Below are 20358 nucleotides of genomic sequence, written 5' to 3' on the forward strand. Positions count from 1 at the left end.
GAAATCAAGTAGGAGCATCAATTGTTGATGGTTAGTAATACCACTAGTTTCGAGAAGGGCAAGGGCAAGGGAAAGAAGGGATACTTCATGAAAGGCAAACCAGTTACCGCTCTTGTGAATAAACCCAAGGTTAAACCCAAACCCAAGACTAAGTGCTTCTATTATGAGGGGAATGGACACTGAAGTGGTACTACCCTAGATACTTGGTAGATTAGAATGCTGGCAAAGTCGAGAAAAGTATATTGGATATACGTGATATTGATGTGTACCTTACTAGTACTCCTAGTAGCACCGAGGTATTAGATACTGGTTCAGTTGCTAAGTGTTAGTAACTCGAAATCATAGTTGTGAAATAAATGGATACTAGCAAGGGTGAGGTCACGATGTCTGTTGGAAGTGATTCCAAGGTTGAGGTGATCAACATCCCACGCTCCCTCTACCATCGGGATTAGTGTTGAACCTAAATTTGGTGTTTGCGTTGAGCATGGACATGATTAGATCGTGTTTATTGCAATACGATTATTCATTTAAAGAGAATAATGGTTACTCTATTTACTTGGATAATACCTTCAATGGTCATGCACTTAATATGAATGGTTTATTGAAACTCGATCATAGTGATACACATGTTCATAATATTGATGTCAAAAGATACAAAAGTAGTAATGATAGTACCACTTACGTGTGGCACTGTCGCTTAAGTCATATTGGTACAAAATGCATGAAGAGGCTCCATGCTGATGGATCTTTGAACTCACTCATTTTTGAATCGTTTGAGGACACGCGAACCATGCCTATTGGTGTCAACGCATGAAGAAATTCCGTGCAGATGGATCATTTGGACTCACTTGATTCTGAATCACTTGAGACATGCAAATCATGCCACATGGGCAAGATGACTGAAGGCCTCGTTTTCCAGTAAGATGGAACGAGCAAGTGACTTGTTGGAAATAATACATTTTGATGTATGCAGTCCAATGAGTGATGTGGCACACAGTGGATATCATTGTGTTCTTACTTCACTGATGATTTGAGTACATACAGGTGTATTTGCTCGATGAGTCACAAGTCTGAAATATTGAAAAGTTCAAGCTATTTCAGAGTGAAATTGAAGATCGTCGTGACAAGAGGATAATATGTCTACGATGTGATCGTGGAGGTAAATATATATCTGAGTTGCGAGTTTGGTATACATTTAAGACAATGTGAAAACTGTTCCACAACTCATGCCACCCGGAACACCATAGTTTGATGGTGTACCCGAACGCCATAGTTGTGCCCTATTGGATGTGGTGCATACTATGATGTCTCTTATCGAATTACCACTACAGTTTTGGGGTTAGGCACTAGAAACAACCACATTCACTTTAAATAGGGCACCACGTAATTCCGTTGAGATGACACCGTATGAGCTATGGTTTGGAGAAACCTAAGCTGACATTTCTTAAAGTTTGGGGCTACGATGCTTATGTGAAAGGGCTTCAGCCTGATAAGCTCGAACTCAAAGCAGATAAGTGAATCTTCATAGGAGACCCAAAATAGTTGGGTATACCTCCTATCTCATATATGAAAGCAATGTGTTTGTTTCTATAAACGAGTCCTTTCTTGAGAAATAGTTTCTCTCAAAACAATTGAGTGGGAGGATGGTGGAACTTGGTAAGGTTATTGAACCATCACTTCAATCAAAGAGTAGAAGGGCGCAGGAAATTTTTCCTGTGGCGCCTACACCAGTTGAAGTGTAAGCTAATGATGGTGATCATGAAGCTTCGGATCAAGTTACTACCAAACCTCGTAGGTCGACAAGGACACATACTTCTCGAGTAGTATGGTAATCCTATCTTAGAGGTCATGTTTCTTGACAACAATGAATCTACGAGCTATGGAGGAGCGATGGTGGGCCTGGATTCTGACAAATGGCTGGAGGCCATGAAATCCGAGATATAATCCATGTATGAAAACAAAGTGTAGACTTTGGAAGAACTACTTGATGGTCGTAAGACTGTTAAGTATGGATAGATCTTTAAAAGGAAGACAGACGATGATGGTGAATGTCACCATTTAGAAAGCTCGACTTGTTGCAAAGAGGTTTTCGACAAGTTCAAAGAGTTGACTATGATGAGACTTTCTCACTCGTAGTGATGCTAAAAGTCTGTTGGAATTATGATAGTAGTTGTTGCATTATTTATTATGAAATCTTGTAGATAGGATATCAAAACATTGTTTCCTTGACGGTTTCCTTGAGGAAAGGTTGTATGTGATCATATTTTTGGAAAAAAAGGAAAAGTAGAAGATGAAGCTTACTTGCAGCAGCCAGATCTATAAATGGAGTGGTACACGGGGTGCGGGAGGTGTCATTGGTGGTGAAAGAAGGACAATAGAGAGGATCCTTGGAGGCACACTACAGGGTGGCCCCTTAGACTGGACAACACCTTCGGCGGGAGAGAAAGGAGATGGCGAATCAACAGATCACGGACGGTTGGAGTGGCACCTCGAGTTGTCGTTGATAGGGAGGTCTTGATGGTTGGCCAGAGGCTTCGGGAGGGGCCACCAGCAGTCGGAGTGGTGGCGGCGTTGGGAAAACGGTGTGCAAGTTTTGGGGTGGCGCAAGGCAGGCCAGGGTCGGAGGCCATATGGTGGGAGGCAGGTCGGGTCTGCGGCAGCGATGGTGCAAGGCAAGACGGTGTGAGAGGGCATGGCGGCGTGAGGCAAGTTGGGGGAGAGGTCGTAGCCGTGCGAGCAAATCGACCTCGGGGGCGTCGGCGACAGCGACATGTGGCTTAGATTTAGGTAGGATGTGTGGCGTGAGAGGGAGATGCGATGGGGAATTTGGGCACGGGCTGACCTAAAAAAATTTGGAGTCTCTCATGCAATGCTCGGTATTTTTAGGATTGTGTCGCGTGATACGAAATGAGTGGGCCAGCTATAAACTACGCCGACACTTTTGCTACCGCAAAGAACCGGCAACACATAGTCTAATGGCAAAGCTATCTATGCCGACACATTTTGTGTCCGCAAATGTGATTGCATTACCGACAGATAGACTATCAAAAGTCTAAATCAACCTTGACAATTTATGTGTCGACATTGGTGTGGACACATAATGTGTCGCTATTTTACACTTCTACCGACGGATGCATGTCGGCATTGTGGTGTCGTGGTGTAGTGCTTGTTGGGAGACAGCCCAATAGTTATCTTAATTTTTTGCTTTTTTACTTTATTCTTAGGTGTGATGACATGATTATTCCATCTATAATGATTGTATTTTTGTATTTAAATTAGTGTTTGTGCCGAGTTAAACCTTTGGGATGACTTGTATGATAAGTATAATTGGTATGGTGCAAAAACATAAACTTTGACGTCTGGTGCAGAATTTCTCTGATTTTACTGGAATGTCTTTTTAAGCTAAACTGTTGAGAAATATTTCTGTGCAAATTCCTCACGTCATGATAATTTTTCAGATTTTTTGGAGTTAAAGAAGTATTGGTTCATTACAGATTACTATGGGTTGTTCTGTTTTAGACATATTCTGTTTTTCTTGCATAGTTTACTCATTTTGATGATGCTATGGATTGTATCGGGGGTATAAGACATGGATAAGTTAGAATACATTGCCTAATTATGCAATAATGAAATAAGAATCAATTTCAAACATTACCTAAGAAGTTTTATGTTGCTTATACTAACGGATCTCACGAAGTTTTGTTGAGTTTTGTGTGATTAAAGTTTTTAAGTTTTGAGTGTTATCATGATGGACAGTGGAATAAGGAGCAACAAGATCCTAAGATTGGGGATACCTAAGGCACCCCAAGGTAATATTCTAGGAAGACTCAAGCTCTAAGCTTGGGGATGCCCCAGAAGGTATCCCCTCTTTCGTCTCAATCCATAGGTATGTCACTTGAAGCTACATTTTTATTCATCATACGATATGAGTTTTGCTTGGAGCGTTCGTTTGCTTTAGTTTGCTTTTTATTTTTAATTTTCCACAATCATATTTTGCTCGGCACACCAACCTAGGAGAGATACACATCTATCATGATTGGTTAGAATACTTTTTGTGCTTCACTTATATCTTTTGAGTTAAAAATTGCTCTAGTACTTCACTTATCTCTTTTTGAGCACGGAGGCGTGTACATTTTATAGAAATATTTGAACTCTTCACTTATATTTGTTTGAGAGTTAATAAACAGTAACGGTAATTTGCGTGAGTCATAAAGTTAGTCCAAATATAATAAGTATCCAATGACTCATAATCAAAACCATCGTGTAGCATAAACCATCGTCGTCGTCGTCGTTAGGGTTGCAGGATCATCATGAATGATGCAGGAAATGTCGCCGCAAGTGGTAGAAAATGTAGACATCGGTAGTAGCAAAAACTTATGTGCGTTGTAGCAAAAACTTTATTCGTCATCATCTTAGGTCTTTCCTTCGCTGGAATTGGATGTAGCAAATTCCGCCACGGGTCGTGGCTCCTCCATCGCCTGGTTCCAACATCTCACATAAACGGTTGCAACATCCCTCACGACGCGAGTTGTAGCATCTCTCGCGTCGGTGACGCCCAAGAAGCACCGATAATGATGGTTTGCGACCAGCCATCTCCCATGTGCAGCACCAGTAATGATGGTGGCATGAGGTGCAAGTGGCCTAGGAGAGGCAACGCTAGTGAGGGGGGCTAAAAGGTGGACGGATATGGGGCCGACGAGTGCCATGGTGGATGAACGCGAACCTTTCGAGGAGGAGCACAAGGAAGACAAAGGAGTGGTAGGGGGATGAGAGGAAGAACAAGGAGATGGCTAATTTTTTTAAATATTACTTTTTTAATTCTTTTTGAAAAATATTGCGCCATTTTGAAAATTTTCAAACATGTGATCCTGTCGGCCTAGCCAAGACCAATAAGTCCCTATCGGCCTTGGCTAGGCCGACAAGCCTATCTGCCTTGGCTAAGCCAATAAGTTCCTGTCGGCCTTGGCTAAGCCAATAAGTCCCTATCGGCCTTGGCTAGGCCAATAAGGACTAATTGGTGTTGGCTAGGCCAATAGGTGCATGGAAAAAAATTGCATGTAATTTTTCCCGCCTCCATTTCCCGCCAGACTTTCGCGCCATTTCATTTCTCGCCCCGTTTCCCGCCAGTTCCCCCCCCCCCACCCCCTCATTTTCCGCCAAATTTTTCCCGCCTCCTTCCCCGCCAAATTTTCACCCCTCCTTTCCCGCCAAATTTTTCCCGCCTCCTTTCCCGCCAGTTACTTCCTGCCTCCTTTCTCTCCTCATTTTCCCGCCATCACCCTTGTCATCTGAGTCTATAAAAGTAGGCATTGGACTGCCTTCCTCTATCATCCAGCCACACTTGAAAACACTAACGCTTTAGTCATTATGAGTTTGCATTGCTCGGATCAAAGAATTAGGCCTAAGAATATGAAGAGTGCGAGTTTGGCCCGGGGGTGGAAGCAATTCGTTGTTGGTGCGGTGATCTCTGCAAGGTGAAGGAGGTGACGGATTTTTCATTTTGGTTGGGCATGAAGTTTTTTATGTGCGCCAATTATGAGGAAGATCCACCCGTTGCTCCTTCACTGTACATCAGTCCTCCGGTATGCTTCAGTCATCAAGAATGAACACGTTGTAGATATTATTGTTAGCTTGATATTTATATTTCTACTTTTTATTGTAGTCTCCTCCTCCTCTGTGCATGTACGATCATTGGATCGACACGGAACAGCCGGACTGGGCGGTGACCGAGATTCGTGAAAGACGTCGTCGTGCATGGGCTAGTTTGGACTTGGAAGAGCGTCGCGCGAAGGCTGAAGCAGAGGAGAAAGCAGAGGAGAAGAGATAGTGGGAAGAGTACTGTGTGGATCAGAGGGCTTTTCTTGATGAGATGATCAGGAAAAACCAAGAAGAGAAACTTTGAATGGAGGAGGTTTATAGACAGCGGCAGGAGGCCCGTGATGCTGAGAGGGAGAGAAAGAAAGAAAGGGCTCGTGCGGCCAAGGCAGCAGAAGAAGCTAGTGATGGAAAAGGAAAATATCCACGTTGGACTCAGTAGATTTATTTTATTGTATCCTAAAATTGTTGAATCTTAATTTTAGCAAGTTGTATCTTAATTTCAACAAGTTGTATCAACACGTTCTATCTTAATTTCAGCAAGTTGTATCTTAATTCCGGCAAGGTGTATCTTACTTTGAACATGTTAAGTTTTCAGTAGTATATGTTTGTAATATCAAGTTGTTGGTAGTATATGTGTTATCCGCGATGAACCAACTGAGCATAGAAATATATATGAATATGTCTCATACATAAAATACACATATGTCTCATACATAATTAGATAGCCATGTCTGCAGTGATAGATAGAAGGGCAAGAGCTTTGCGTCACTCACGACGTCTCCCTTGGCGCTCTCGGGATGTGGGAGGCATACTCCATCCAAACCTATGGGGAGCCCTAATGTTACGAGGAGAAATCTCGGACCCACCCTGGTCATTCTGTGTATCCTGTGTGGGCCATGGTGGAGTCGAAAACATGTCCAACCACATGTTTTGCTACGATAGTGGCTCTTCTTGTTCACTCGCGCACCCGGATCCGGACGCCGACGCCTCATGATATGCATAGGATCCTGCAGGAGGGACCATATCTGTTGGATGTGGATGAAACATGAAACCAGCAGTGGGACTGTGATGTTGCGGAGTTCGCTGAAACACGAAGCTCGATGAGGGAGCATGGTGTTCTGGCTGCTGCCACGCTAAACTGCCAGCCTGGTCAGGAGGGGGTGGATGGGGTGTCGGTTCCACCCCGTGTAGACGTGGATGCGGCTGATGTCGATGCACGGAGGGACGTGGCTGTTGTTGCTGCTGCTACTGCACAACGTCTGGAGTGCGGGTGCATGTGATAGCTCTATAGACATCTCGTATCTTCTGCTCGGAGCGCTTGACCCAAGGCTGAATCTGAGACCTCGGTACTAGAAGAGGTCCAGTGGACAATTGTCGATCAAAGTTCATCGCCTCAGTATGAAGACTGTATGCCAACTCACCCTGAAATTGTCATGAGGATTAATAAGTACGGAAGACAAAGTATGTAATGATAACCCACAAGTATAGGGGATCGCAACAGTTTTTGAGGGTAGAGTATTCAACCCAAATTTGTTGATTCGACACAAGGGGAAGCTAAAGAATATTCTCGAGTATTAGCAGTTGAGTTGTCAATTCAACCACACCTGAAAGACTTAGTATCAGCAGCAAAGTTTCAGTAACAGAGTAGTGTGATAGTAATGGTAGCAACAGTAACAGTAGCAGTAGTGACAGCAGTAGCGGTAACAGTAGCAGTAGCGGTACAGTAGCGTAGCAAGGACCAGTAGGATTAGACTCGTAGGCATTGGATCGGTGATGGATAATTATGTCGGATGACATTCATCATGTAACAGTTATAACATGGGGAGATATGTAACTAGCTCCAGTTCGTCAATGTAATGTAGGCATGTATTCTGTATATAGTCATACATGCTTATGGAAAAGAACTTGCATGACATCTATTGTCCATCCCTCCCATGGTAGCGGGGTCCTAATGGAAACTAAGGGATATTAAGGTCTCCTTTTAATAGAGAACCGGAACAAAGCATTAGCACTTAGTGAATACATGAACTCCTCATACTATGGTCATCTCCGGGAGTGGTTCCGCCTATTGTCAGTCCGGGGTTGCTGGGTCATAACACATAGTAGGTGACTACAACTTGCAAGATAGGATCAAAAAAACACATATATTGATGAAAACATAATAGGTTCATATCTGAAATCATGGCACTCGGGCCCTAGTGACAAGCATTAAGCATAGCAAAGTAGTAGCAACATCAATCTCAGAACATAGTGGATACTAGGGATCAATCCCCATCAAAACTAACTCGATTACATGATAGATCTCATCCAACCCATCACCGTCCAGCAAGCCTACGATGAGATTACTCACGAACAGTGAAGAGCATCATGGAATTGGCGATGAAGGATGGTTGATGATGACGACGGCGTCGATCTCCCCTCTCCGGAGCCCAGAACGGACTCCGGATCTGCCCTCGAGAGGAAGAACGGGTGGTGGCGGCGGCTCCGTGTCGTAAAACACGATGAACTCTTCTCTCTTAATTTTTTCTGGGCGAGAGAGACTACATAGAGCTGGAGCTGGAGGCGGCGGAGCCACGAGGGCCTCACAAGCCTGCCAGGCGTGGCCAGGAGGCGTGCCTCCTGGGCTTGCGGGCTCCTAGCTCCGTCCCTCCAGGTAATTCTTGCGCCAGTATTTTTTATATATTCCACAAAAAAACCTCGTAAATTTCCAGGTCATTCCAAGAACTTTTATTTCTGCGCAAAAACAACACCATTGCAATTCTGCTGAAAACAGCGTCAGTCCGGGTTAGTTCCATTCAAATCATGCAAATTAGAGTCCACAACAAGGGCAAAAGAGTTTGGAAAAGTAGATACGATGGGGACATATCATGTAACCACAGGTTGTATTAGGTAAAGATAATAAATATTACCGCGTACTGCCTCGAGCCAGAAGTATCATAGGTCAGGTACGTATCAGACGTATGCGGGTCCGGTATCTCATCTGTATTGGAGTGTTGAACAATGCGTAATCGTGGCCCTCTCATGTACCCATCCAAATAGGCATTGTATCCAGCGAGATCAAATGCGACTTGTTCATGCCAGAGACGTTCAGTGGCAGTATCCCATTTTGTAATGTATTGTTGCAGCCTGGTTAGCCACTGAGCCTGTGTCCTGTTGGTTCCCTTCCTTGTCATCATGTAATTAATGGTGTTGTTTAACCATAGAGCATAGTGAAAGAAAATGTAATATATAGTAAGTATATAATACATGTGGACTACTCCTGACAGCAGGTTCTCTATAGGGGGTGGATCCGACATCTACCAAAGACCGAACTGTCTCATAACCCGCTGCTGCGTCATCTCCTCAACGAAGACATCGGAGATAATCTTCGATTTCGTCATCCAATAACCCCGATCTCTCGTGCATATCTCAGAAATACCACCGGGATATCTCGAAGTTCTGGCTGCTTGCGTGTACGGTTGTCAAATAACTCTAGTGTGCGTATCAAACTGCTCACTTAGTGCAGTGTAGGCTCGCATCTGGTCTCGAGTGCCTTATGCTTAGCCCTCCAAGACTTGCCATACGATATGTTGTACTTGAACCTGACAAAGACTTTTGTCTGGATAGCCTTCACTTCCATCGCCTTGCTCTCCACTATCTCGCTATAAAGCAAGCGAGCAACGACCGTGGAAGTAAGGTTAGGATGATCTTGAGGGATACATGAAATAACACAAGTATGACTAACTATGTCACTTATGACCCAGCTTGTGCCATACTTAGGGAGATAGCCATGCACCCTTGCGGGACAACCCTGGTTTTTGCATACCATTGTCAAGTTTTTCGGACTTGAAACATCATCTACAGAAACCCTTTGAGTCGACATTGCCCAATCAATGATTGCATCCTTCAGAGCTTGTTTGTTTGGGTAGAGGGCACCTGCCGCAATGTTGTTCTGGTGATACTGCCAGGCAGAATCATGACCGTCGTTCACCAAAGTTGCAGATGAGAAGTCCTAATTCCATGATGCAGGAATAGGCACTTCATGTGCGTTCTCTTCTTCATCTGACTCGACGGAATCATCGGAAATATCACATTCTATATCTTCTTCATGCATCTGGTTTTGCATGTGCCCATCTATCTCATCAACATCCGCCTCGCCGCTAACATAATCATCTGCATCTCCTCCTTCTGTCTGACTACTCTGGTCTGCTTCGTAAACATCATCTCCAACATGGGACGCATGAATTGACTGTGAATCATGCATCCCTACACTGCTCTAGCCATACTCGTAGCTACATTCGGCTTGAAGTTCACTCATCGGCTTTAGCACGGGGAGCGGTAAGGCCACAGGATTACATCCCCTACGCTCGCAAGCTTTTAACCGGTGCACCCACTGGTCGTCGCGTTCTATATGCTTCAAATATCAGAAAATATTTGCACTGGACCGGGTCCATAATGCATGAACACCGATGGTGTGTGTTTCAATATTGAACCCTAAACATCGGGCCAGCCATTCTGTCAACTGACTAACAGACCATGTTTCAGGGAAAGACACTCGCACCTCAATGTACTGAAATTCACTAAGATCAACTCACATCTCATTTGTTTGAACAGTACCAGGACCATGGTGTAAACATAACTTCACTAAATCAGACATCTCTGCTGACCTAACAAATTGTTCAACAAGGAAAAAAATTAGAAGAAGGACAAACCTAAATATATTTCCCAAATATACCGGAGAACCTAAAAATATTTAAACTACTTAATTGACAGGCCTAAATATATCCGAATCTAACCAGAGAAACTAAAAATATTTAAACTACTAAATGGACTGACCTAAATATATCCAAATCTACCTGAGCACCTAAAAATATTTAAACTACTTGATTCACTAACCTAAATATATCCTAATCTACAGGAGCACCTAAAATATTTAAACTACTCAATTCACTAACCTAAATATATCCTAATCTACATGAGCACCTAAAAATATTTAAACTACTTAATTGACAAACCTAAAAATATTTTACCCTTGAAGCGTGCGCAGAAACGACGAGCGACGAACGACGCTCGACGAACACCGAGAAAACTGACGAACGAGCAACCACCACCTCCAACTCCACTGCAACAACCACCTTCACCCACACCTCCATCACCACCACTACCACCACCTCCACCTCAACCTCCACCACCACCACCAAAAAAAGGTTGAAAACAACCACCACGAACTACCCCATCGCGAGTGAGACGAATGGTTTGGCCCTAACCCTATACAATAGAACTACGGTGCAAAATGTGGGGAAACGTCTAGGATTTAGTCTAGAGATTAGAGATTTTTTGGGTGGCGAGAGAAGGAAAGAGGAGAAGGAGAGAAAGAAGGAGATAAGGAAGGAGATAAGGAAGAGGAAGAATGCAAGGAGGAGGAAGAAGGAGCGTGGGGGCGAGCGGGCCGGTTGGCTGGCTGGTCGGCCACTTATCGGCCAGGCCAAAGCCGATTGGCCACTAATCGGCCAGGCCAAAGCCGATTGGGCAGCCTCCGAGCGAAAGGATAAGGGGCAACGTGTCCGGCCCAATAGTCGGCCTCCATGTGGCCGAGTGGGCACTAATCGGCTCCACCTGGACCGAGAGGATCTTATCGGCCACACCTGGACCGAGGCCATATATTTTTAGAAATTTTCAAAATAGCGCAATATTTTTCAAAAAGAATAAAAAAAAGTAATATTTTAAAAAATTAGCAAGGAGATAAGGATGAATCGGTACGAGTGAACTAAAAGCAGTTCAATTGAGACGTTGGATCTACCTGATTCAGACACGTGCGCGTCACACGCATCGAAGGAAAACGTTTTCCTTTTTAAAAGAAAAGGAAAGAATTTCTTATTTAACACTATCTTAGAATTGGATTCCCTATTTAACACTAACAAAATATTTCTTCCCTATCTAACATGGACTCTAAATTTGATACTCAGTATAATACTTCCATCAATTTTTTGAGCTAACAGTGTTAAATGACGTTTGAAATGACAATACTACCCTTGACACTAGTATATCACAAAAAATTACTCTCCTTTCCAGCAGATCCTGTTCTGTTGGTTTTATAGAACGCTAAAACAAATCACCTGAGGGCCACACAAGAACGTGCAAAAGCTAGCTTAAAGAAGCAAGCAAGCTAGCTAGCTGCTTGATTGTTCTTGCCCGGGAATATTACACAAGCGTGTAGTATAGGTGAAAGGCATAGGTGAAAGGCTAGCTTCTTGGATCGATCAACTCAGCTCCAGCATCCATGTCATCATTGACATGCCTATCAGATCTCGGTCATTACCAATCACACAAGTGTGATCCAGGTGGGTCCCTCGTCCTCCTGCCCAGCTCCGTGAGCTCCATCATACCCTTTGATGCGCGCATACCGAACACTTCTCCTCATCACCGCGCCCACGTAACACTGGCGTCTAAATCGCTGGTGAGCCATCGACCGATGAGCATGGCCTATCAGGTAATTAGCTTAGACAAATTATTTTTCGCATAACCTTTTGACCACACTGACTCGTGTTTTTCTACCTTTAAATAGACACACAAATAAGGGGCCGGCTTGGCTAGGTGTTTGAGGGCAAACTTGTCATTTCATACGTTAGCAAAAATTGGACGCAAGTGTTATATTGGGAACAAATTTAGAGTTGATGATAGTTTGGGAAGAAATATTTTTTTTTATTGTTAAATAGGGCATTTAATTTTAAAACAGTGTTAAATAAGGAATTTTCTCAAGAAAAAATCTAGCGGCAGTAGTAAAGTGGAGGAAGGCAGGTAGCACTCCCCACAAGCGAAGTTCCTTCGAGTTCAACTTTTTTCCATAAACATCATGTAACTTGAGGTCGCCAATGGCTGCGAGGAACAAGACGATTTCTTTCCCGCCCAGCGATCACGACCACTCAGACCGCGGCACATTTTGGCGCCAAACGGCCACCGTCTCGTCATCCTCTTTGTCTTCGCTTGGGGAGACATTTGAAAAGAAAGGTTTCACGAACAGAACGAGGGCCCGGTAGAGAAACCCATGAACGTATCTCCCGCGATTAATGCAGGAATGGACAGTTGACAAATTTCCCCAGAGTTCCTGCAAAATTGAAGCGTTACAAACAGACCACGAAGACGGCACAACAAGCCGCCATGGAGAAAATTAGGCCATTCAAGCATCAGGACTATGATGGGGTTCTTCTTCACCCAACAAAGTGTTTCACTTGGGTATATGCTATACCACCAAATTAACAAGCAAAGCACGGCAAATTCAGGCAGGTCGCCAACTCCAACGAGAATACAAAACAAACTAGTAGCAACAAGGTTTTAAGTATAATTCCCACAGTCGGTACATGATAGAGCCAACGTAACAAACTGAAACATCCAGCAAATCATAGAATCAACAACATCCTAACTTACGACATTATAAGCTCATTCACCCCAGCTTCTGGCGTCACAGGCTAAGTAAGGCTAATGGGTACAACCGACTAAGTAAGCACACAACAACTCCCCAAGTCAAGTTCAAACTGGCTGGCATTGCCATGGCACGGCACGGCGGTTTTTGCTTCCTTCAATTTTTCACAGATTGATGTTCCACTTCATCCCAGCGGTATATGCTGCCATCCTCCCCGCAGGCCAGGATCGTGCTGGAGAATGGATGAAAACAAGAAGAGTCACACGCAACACCAAAACCAGACTTGAAACAAGAACTATGACGCATGGACATAGCACGCATGAGAAGCTATATCCATAAAAGTACAGGATAAATAAATGCTAGAGAGATACTGGATCAGAGGTGGCCAACAGAATATGGTGATGTACCTTCCATCAAACGACACTGCAGTCTGCCTTATTGGCATTTTGCATTGCGGACTACTCAGCCTGGAAATTATGAGTGTACATGCAGGAACATAAAAGTTAGTAGCTAGCACCACCACCACATGGAGAAGAGGAGAAATTGGGAATAGATGAACTTGCTCGGTTAAACTTACCGGGTAATTAGCACAGGAGGGCTCGTCTGCACTTCCCACACATAGATTTTGCCTTCGCGGTTGCCTGTTTACGAGCAAGCGATTAACCACAAGAGTTATACTTTTTGAATTTCATCTAAACCTGATCAGATGCATGTAGAAAAGTTGGTTTACGAGCAAACGATTAAACACAAGCTTTTTTCTACAAATATCAGTTTTTTCACGTGTATAAGTACAGCCATCTTCAGAAACTAGTTGATAATCACATAAGCACCATACAGAAATATGTCCGCAGATAATAGTTTCAATATAAAGTGTTACCTATTGCTAATTGATTGAAGTGAAAATCACATGAGAATTTGATAAACCAAATGTCACAATCGGGCACAGGGTACTTCTGAAGGACATCAATGCTACCCTGCATATAAAATGAAGAATCACTTCAGACGACGGCACATAGTATGGCCAGCACCATTTATAAACAAAGGAGCACAATCAGAACTAGTTTTGATCGGCTTAAAGTATAATGTGTTAAGCCCTATAGTTCTTTACAAGTAAAACTGTATCACCTCTGCGGCACCCTGTTCTTTTGTTTTTGGCTCCCACAGAACAATTTCATTGTCAACACTCTGCAAGTTCAATGCGAAGCAGATCAGATGTTCTCATCCTTCAGGAAATAATTAAATCAGCATTGAAAAAGAGGTGGCAACACTAATCTTTGATATAAAAAAAAGACAAGTATGATATTACAGGTTTCAGGTATAGTCCGAAATTTTGCACAAGTAAGCATTCTAGCATTGTGTTCACACTAATTCATCTCTCCTACAGAAATGAAGAATTTACCTTCGACAGGATGAAGTCACCAAGCCACCTAGTACAGTCAACATAGTTAGAATGCACCACGGAAGTCATAAGCTGAAAGGGTATAGATCAGCGCGATGTTGAGAAGATTAAGAACAATACTAAAAGTTTGCATAATAACAGGTTCAAAGACGAAAGATACTTAACATACTGGAAATTGGACATATTTTGTTGGAAATTTTGATGGAAGGTCAGTCCATGTAAAGGATTTCTCCACGTATGGCCAAAATTCTATGACAACATTAACAAACCATGTCAGTGGTCAGCAGTAATAAAATGTAAACAGGAAGCAAGATGGATGAAATGGTTCGCTAACCTTTCATTGACCAGATTTTAACAGTATTATCCATGCCACAACTGGCAATTCGGTAGATATCAGAAGGGTGGAAGTCCTGATATAACGGAAGTAAGAATGAAAGGACAGTTAGTGCCGAGATAACATGTTTTATTTTCCAGTGATACTAACTAAAATTTGATCCACTCAATAACATCGGAAGCTAGCAGACAGCTATATTTAGAGTGTGTTCAGATTTAGCCCAAGCTAGCCTTGCCAAATATTTGGCTAGCTAATATTTTGGTGAAGATTTTGCTAGCCCATTATTTGGCAACCATTGGCAAGATTACTGAACTAGGGTGGCCAAACAAGCATTGGCATGCCAGAAAATTGGCCACGATCCAAACAAAGACCAGGTTTTTGATTATGAACAAAATATTGGTAGGGTAGCTTTTGGCCACAGTCCAAACATATCTTCGGGCAGTGAAGTGAATGGTAATATAAAACAATGCCACTGGGAGGTAGATGTAACTTACAACACTCAATACTTCATTACGGTGACCTCCTCCTCCAGCAAAAATCAAAATGCAGATCCCTGTATGGACATTCCATAACCTAACAGACTCGTCCTATATAAGGCCATATAAACTGCATCAGAAAGGTAAAAGGCATAGGTATATCCAGCATCACACCAGGGTATCTGCCAACCTTGCTTGCAGAAATGAAGAGTGAAGGCTTCAATGGTTGAGTTCTTATCTCATTTATTGAATCACCATGGCCAAGAAAAGTCTGCATGATTTGTAAGACGAAATAAGAAACTTACTCCACGTTCATAATCATTAGTTTAGGATATTGAATCGTCATATATATGCCCAATTTCATGACTACCTCAGAATAAAAGATCTGCTAGGTTGTGCATGTTTTTACCATGCTAGACGTACTAAAGTATTTGACATCTACAATCTTTTGTGGAGAAAAATAAACTACTGTATAGCAGAAACACAACTTTTCCTAAAAATCCAAATCATCATCTGGAATGGACTATACAGAGAAACCAACAGTTATCAAATAAGTAACTGTTTTCAGAAAGGACATCAAATAAGCAGCTGAATAGTAGATTGATGCAAGTGAAACTTCACCCATGTTGGCCACAGCAACAAAGTAGAAAAGTCTAGCACTTTTATACCTTAAACAACTTCTCGGTGGCACAGTTGATGACCCGAATGACCGCATTGCTTCCTGCTGCCACTAGCAGTGGTGTGCCGTCAAGGTCACAAGCCCAGCTCAGGGTGTAGAATGACTGAGCATTCTGAGATAAGATGCAGGCCTCATCAGCCTCAGAGAAAGTACAACCAATATAAGAAACTGAAGATTCTAGAGATTGTAATGGAGCTTACGTCCCCATCAATGTATGCTTGAAGAACAGCCAAGTTACCGTCGGGGAGGCCACGGTACGTCGTCACCTGCAAGATCAACAGAGCCAACTTGTGGACAGGAGCAAACCAGAAGTACAATTATTCGAATCAAACTAAGATTGGATGCCTATGGAAAAAATAACTACGACCTGATTCTCAACAATTCCCTCCACTGTGATATATTGATCAAAAGTTCCATCAAATATGCAAGTTGTTATCAGATATATCAAAACTTGTGGCACACAACAAATATGCAAGTTGTTATCAGATATATCAAAATTTGTGGCAAACAGTACCCTGTTCCCCAATCGAAGGTCCAAAATTTTCGAACCAAAAGCCAAACTTGCAGCTCCACACGCCTTCCTGCATCGACCTTATTTGGGAGATTCCTTCACCCCCTGGCCTCGACGGTGAGATTTGGCCAGCGGTCATCCTCTCCATTTTGTGGAAAGTTTAGGACTCTCGGAATCCCTCTACGAAGGTCGGATCTTCCTATGATACCCCGCTCAACCACTCACAATCAAGAACATTCAAATCTAAAGACAGAGCAAAGATCGAGCGAGCGGGAAACCACAGAAGGCTTACACGATTGCCGCCGACGGTGGCAAAGACGTCGTAGTAGCGGGCGTCGATGAAATTGAAACCGATGGCGTAGAGCGGGCGCTTGCCCTCGGTGTGCTTGCTGCAGAGCTTGTACTCCCGGCTCCGGCTGGGCGTCAGCGACCCCACCGCCGCCTCGCACCCTAGCCCCTGGCCCGGGCCCAGCCTCGCCATGCGCGCCGGGAGAGGCTGGGGCTCTGACGGCTCCTCCTCCTCCTCCGCCGCCGCCGCCGCCGCCTTCCCCTTCGCCTTCTCCCTAGCCTTCCTCTCGGCCCACGCCTTGGTGGCAGCGACGGCGTCAACAAAGGCGGCAGCGGTGGCGGCGTCGGCTTCGGCGGGTGTGATGGGGCGGCGCTGTGACCTCCGGAGCGTGTCGACCTCAGGCGTTGTCGCGCTTCAGAGTTGAGAGATTTGGGGTTTAAGCACCGCGTGGAAATCAGATTTGCATTTTCTTCTTATGAAAACCAAATAATAATGGAGACATTTTCTTAAATCAAATTAGAAAAGAATCCAGTGGATACAAAATTTCGATGTATCAATAAAAGCAATTAATCGTGCACCTGCAGTTTACACTTGGATTTGCATCTTTCAATTTTGGCAAAATTTTAATGTAGTAATTTGGTTCTTGGGATATGGCTGGATATGGGGTTTCAAATTGTAAATAGGGACAATAGAAACCATTTCATTATGCATCTATATGGTGGAGGTTTCTGTGGGCCACTCATACGCCGGTTACAACTGGATTTGTAAGATTTTTTTAACCTGATTTTCTACTTTTAAGGTTTAAGTAACACTTTAAAATTCATGTGAACTAAGAGATCTACCATAATGTAAGAACAATTGTACAACAAGTTGCTATAACTGGATTTTGATTCAAGTTCATTTGTAAAGTTGTGTCATCAAATTCTCACTATGAGGAAAATCATCGCATACTAAAAGTAAAAAATGTTTTTGAAAATAACCCAATAACCTAAAACTATTTTTGTTATCAACAACAATAAACCACATGCCATAACTAGATTGAGAACCAAAGGAACTATATAACATAGATCTAAAAATAAATATACTTTGGTTTAGTCAAAAAAAAGTATTGAGTATCAAAATATTTTGCATATACCACTTACGTTTTGAGACGCGGTTTATACTGCCTCTTGCCATTTGATCCCATCAGTGGGGTCTCATCGTTCGGGTTGCTCATATCGTAGAAAGTAGTAGGACAAGGGGCCTTGGTAAGATGCCTAAGTTGTAGTTGTGTGGGGCTTTGTAGATAGTTGTCTAGACAACGACATTAAACATGGGTCGTATGTTCGACATGCTTTGCCAGATATGGAAGACAGCATCAATTTTTCGAGGAATCTCAGATCCACATGTGCAACTCTAACCACGAAGAATAGATGGTCAAAATTCAATAAGGCAATAAGATGTCATTGTTCCATGAAACTGGAGAAGTGTTAGTATGCGATAACAACAAGACAAATGGAGAAGAGGAACACGAGGAAGACAATGGACATCAGGAGTGAAGGGTGTTGGCGGCGGTGGATGGAATTGTATGTTCTGGTGTATGTTCGGGTTTATATAATTGAAATTTAGGGTTTTCAAACTAGCAGGCCGAAGTATGTCTTCATGGGTCTAACGTTTTCATGGGCCTACCTGTTACATGGGCCTGACAATTTATAGAATATTCATGGAATGAGTCCATAGATTTTTCAGCGTCTATAAAGGTCATTTGGATAAAAAAGAAAAGCATTAGATTTAACTCCCACGAATTGCTCCACCCTAGTTTCATACGGATTATTCGAGTAGCTAGATCTCCAAACATATCTGTTAAAGTATGGCGTGCATCTAGTCCCTACATTGAAGTTATTCGGTACTTTTTATGTATTTTTCCAGTTCATGTATATAGTATACAACATACTATTAATCAACATAATTGATTTGTGTATGGCTTTGTGGTAGCACAAATCTTGCTTTAGACCTCCATCTTCCAAAATGTTGATATAAACTTCCAAGTCGGGTATTCTGATTTACCGTGGAAACCATCATCGATTTGTAACACCCTCCCTTCATGGATCTCGACAGCTTTCTAGTCCCGCACAAGTTATAGAACATGTTAGTGTAGGATATGTGAATCACAATATTCCTTCCCCGAGTATGGATTTCTACCAAACAAAAAGAGTATCGAGCATGTCTTTGCCTAGTGAGACCTAAACATCTTCAATGTATCTATAATTTTTTATTGTTTTATGCTATTATATTATCAATCTTGGATACTTTATATGCATATGCTATTTTATATCATTTTTTGAACTAACCCATTAACCCAACGCCGAGTGTCAGGTCCTTTTTTGTGTGTTTTTAAATTTCAAAAAATCAATACCAAACGGAGTCCAAACACGATCAAACTTTTTGGTGAATTTTCCTGGACCAAATGAGACCCAGGAAGCTTCGGGAGGAGGCCAGATGAGCCACAAGGTAGGGTGCGCCCCTCGAGTTCGTGGACCCCTCATGCACCCTCATGGCCTAATTCTACTTCTATAAATACCAAAATATTCCAGAAACACCAGAGAGCAGCTCGGAATACTTTTTCCGCCGTTGCGATCCCATGTGGAGACCTTTTCCGGTACCCTGTCGGAGGGGGAATTGATCAGGGGGGCAATCTATATTAAACTTCCTGTCACCATGATGATGCGTGAGTAGTTCACCACACACCTATGGGTCCATAGCTAGTAGCTAGATGGTTTCTTCTCTCTGTTTGATCTTCAATACCACATTCCCCGCTATTCTTGTCGTGATATATCCAATGTAATCTGTGTTTGTTAGGATATGATGAATTGTGGGGTTTTGATTAGATTATTCACTAAAAGTAATTGAGTCTTCTATGAATTCTATTATGCATGATTGTTATAGCTTTGTATTTGTCTCTAGTCTATGTTTCTGGTTTGGCCAATTAGATTGATTTATCTGCAGTGGGAGTGGTGTGTTGTAATGGGTTCAAGCTTGCGGTGCTCTATATCCGAGTGATAGAAGGGGACAAGACACGTATTTGTATTGTTTCTACTAAAGATAAAACAATGGGGTTTATTCATATTGATAGGTTTTACTTTGTCTACATCATGTCACCTTGCTACAAGCATTACCCTATTTGCATGAACTTAATACCTAGAGAGGCAAGCATAGAAGCACTCTCGAAGTGGAGTAATAGAAGTAGATGCAGAATCATTTCAGTCTACTTGTTTAAGAACGTGATGCCTATATACATCATCATTGGCGTGAATAACATTATAACTATGTGTTGTCCTATCAATTGCTCAACAGTAATTTGTCTACCCACCGTATGCTTTGCCTTCAAGAGAGAAGTTGTTACTTGAGATCTGCGTTGGGTTTTTCCTCAAAGAGGGGGGTGATGCATCACAGTATATATAAGTATTTTCCTCAATGAGAACCAATGTTATCGAACTAATAGGAGAACCACGCTATTTCCTATCTTCAGTGCCTACACACAATAGGGAACACACTTGCACCAACGCGGGTAAGAGGGTTGTCAATCCCCTTGAACTCGTTACATGCAAGCGATAAGTAGTGGGAGATAGAGAGTTTGATAAATATAAATAGAAAATAAATAAAAAGTAAATAAGAACAACAATGTATTTGGATA

At 42.7% G+C, this 20358-nt stretch overlaps 1 protein-coding gene across 1 annotated transcript; it reads right to left on the minus strand.

Moving 5' to 3' along the window:
• Positions 1-12893: 12893 nt before the first annotated feature.
• On the minus strand, positions 12894-18165 carry LOC123409904 (polycomb group protein FIE1). Its single transcript, XM_045102776.1, has 14 exons — positions 17828-18165; positions 16689-17097; positions 16086-16151; positions 15875-15997; positions 15397-15477; positions 15225-15317; positions 14731-14806; positions 14566-14645; positions 14397-14468; positions 14123-14182; positions 13875-13971; positions 13575-13638; positions 13405-13464; positions 12894-13229 (listed from the first exon to the last, which is right to left on the minus strand). Exons 1-14 carry the CDS (start codon positions 17899-17901, stop codon positions 13154-13156), a joined length of 1431 nt encoding a protein of 476 aa, XP_044958711.1. The 5' UTR covers positions 17902-18165; the 3' UTR covers positions 12894-13153.
• Between the last annotated feature and the right edge of the window lie 2193 nt (positions 18166-20358).

The sequence above is a fragment of the Hordeum vulgare genome, chromosome 7H, assembly GCF_904849725.1.
Source record: "Hordeum vulgare subsp. vulgare chromosome 7H, MorexV3_pseudomolecules_assembly, whole genome shotgun sequence".
NCBI classification, from domain to species: Eukaryota; Viridiplantae; Streptophyta; class Magnoliopsida; order Poales; family Poaceae; genus Hordeum; species Hordeum vulgare.

Excerpts from the sequence above, each read along its gene's own strand:
- LOC123409904 (XM_045102776.1), bottom strand. The coding sequence starts at position 17,901 with ATGAGCAACCCGAACGATGAGACCCCACTGATGGGATCAAATGGCAAG. Across the intron at positions 13,972-14,122 it reads AAGAACAGGGTGCCGCAGAG|GGTAGCATTGATGTCCTTCA; the intron begins GTGATACAGTTT and ends TTTTATATGCAG. Across the intron at positions 13,639-13,874 it reads CTTCAATCAATTAGCAATAG|GCAACCGCGAAGGCAAAATC; the intron begins GTAACACTTTAT and ends GCTCGTAAACAG.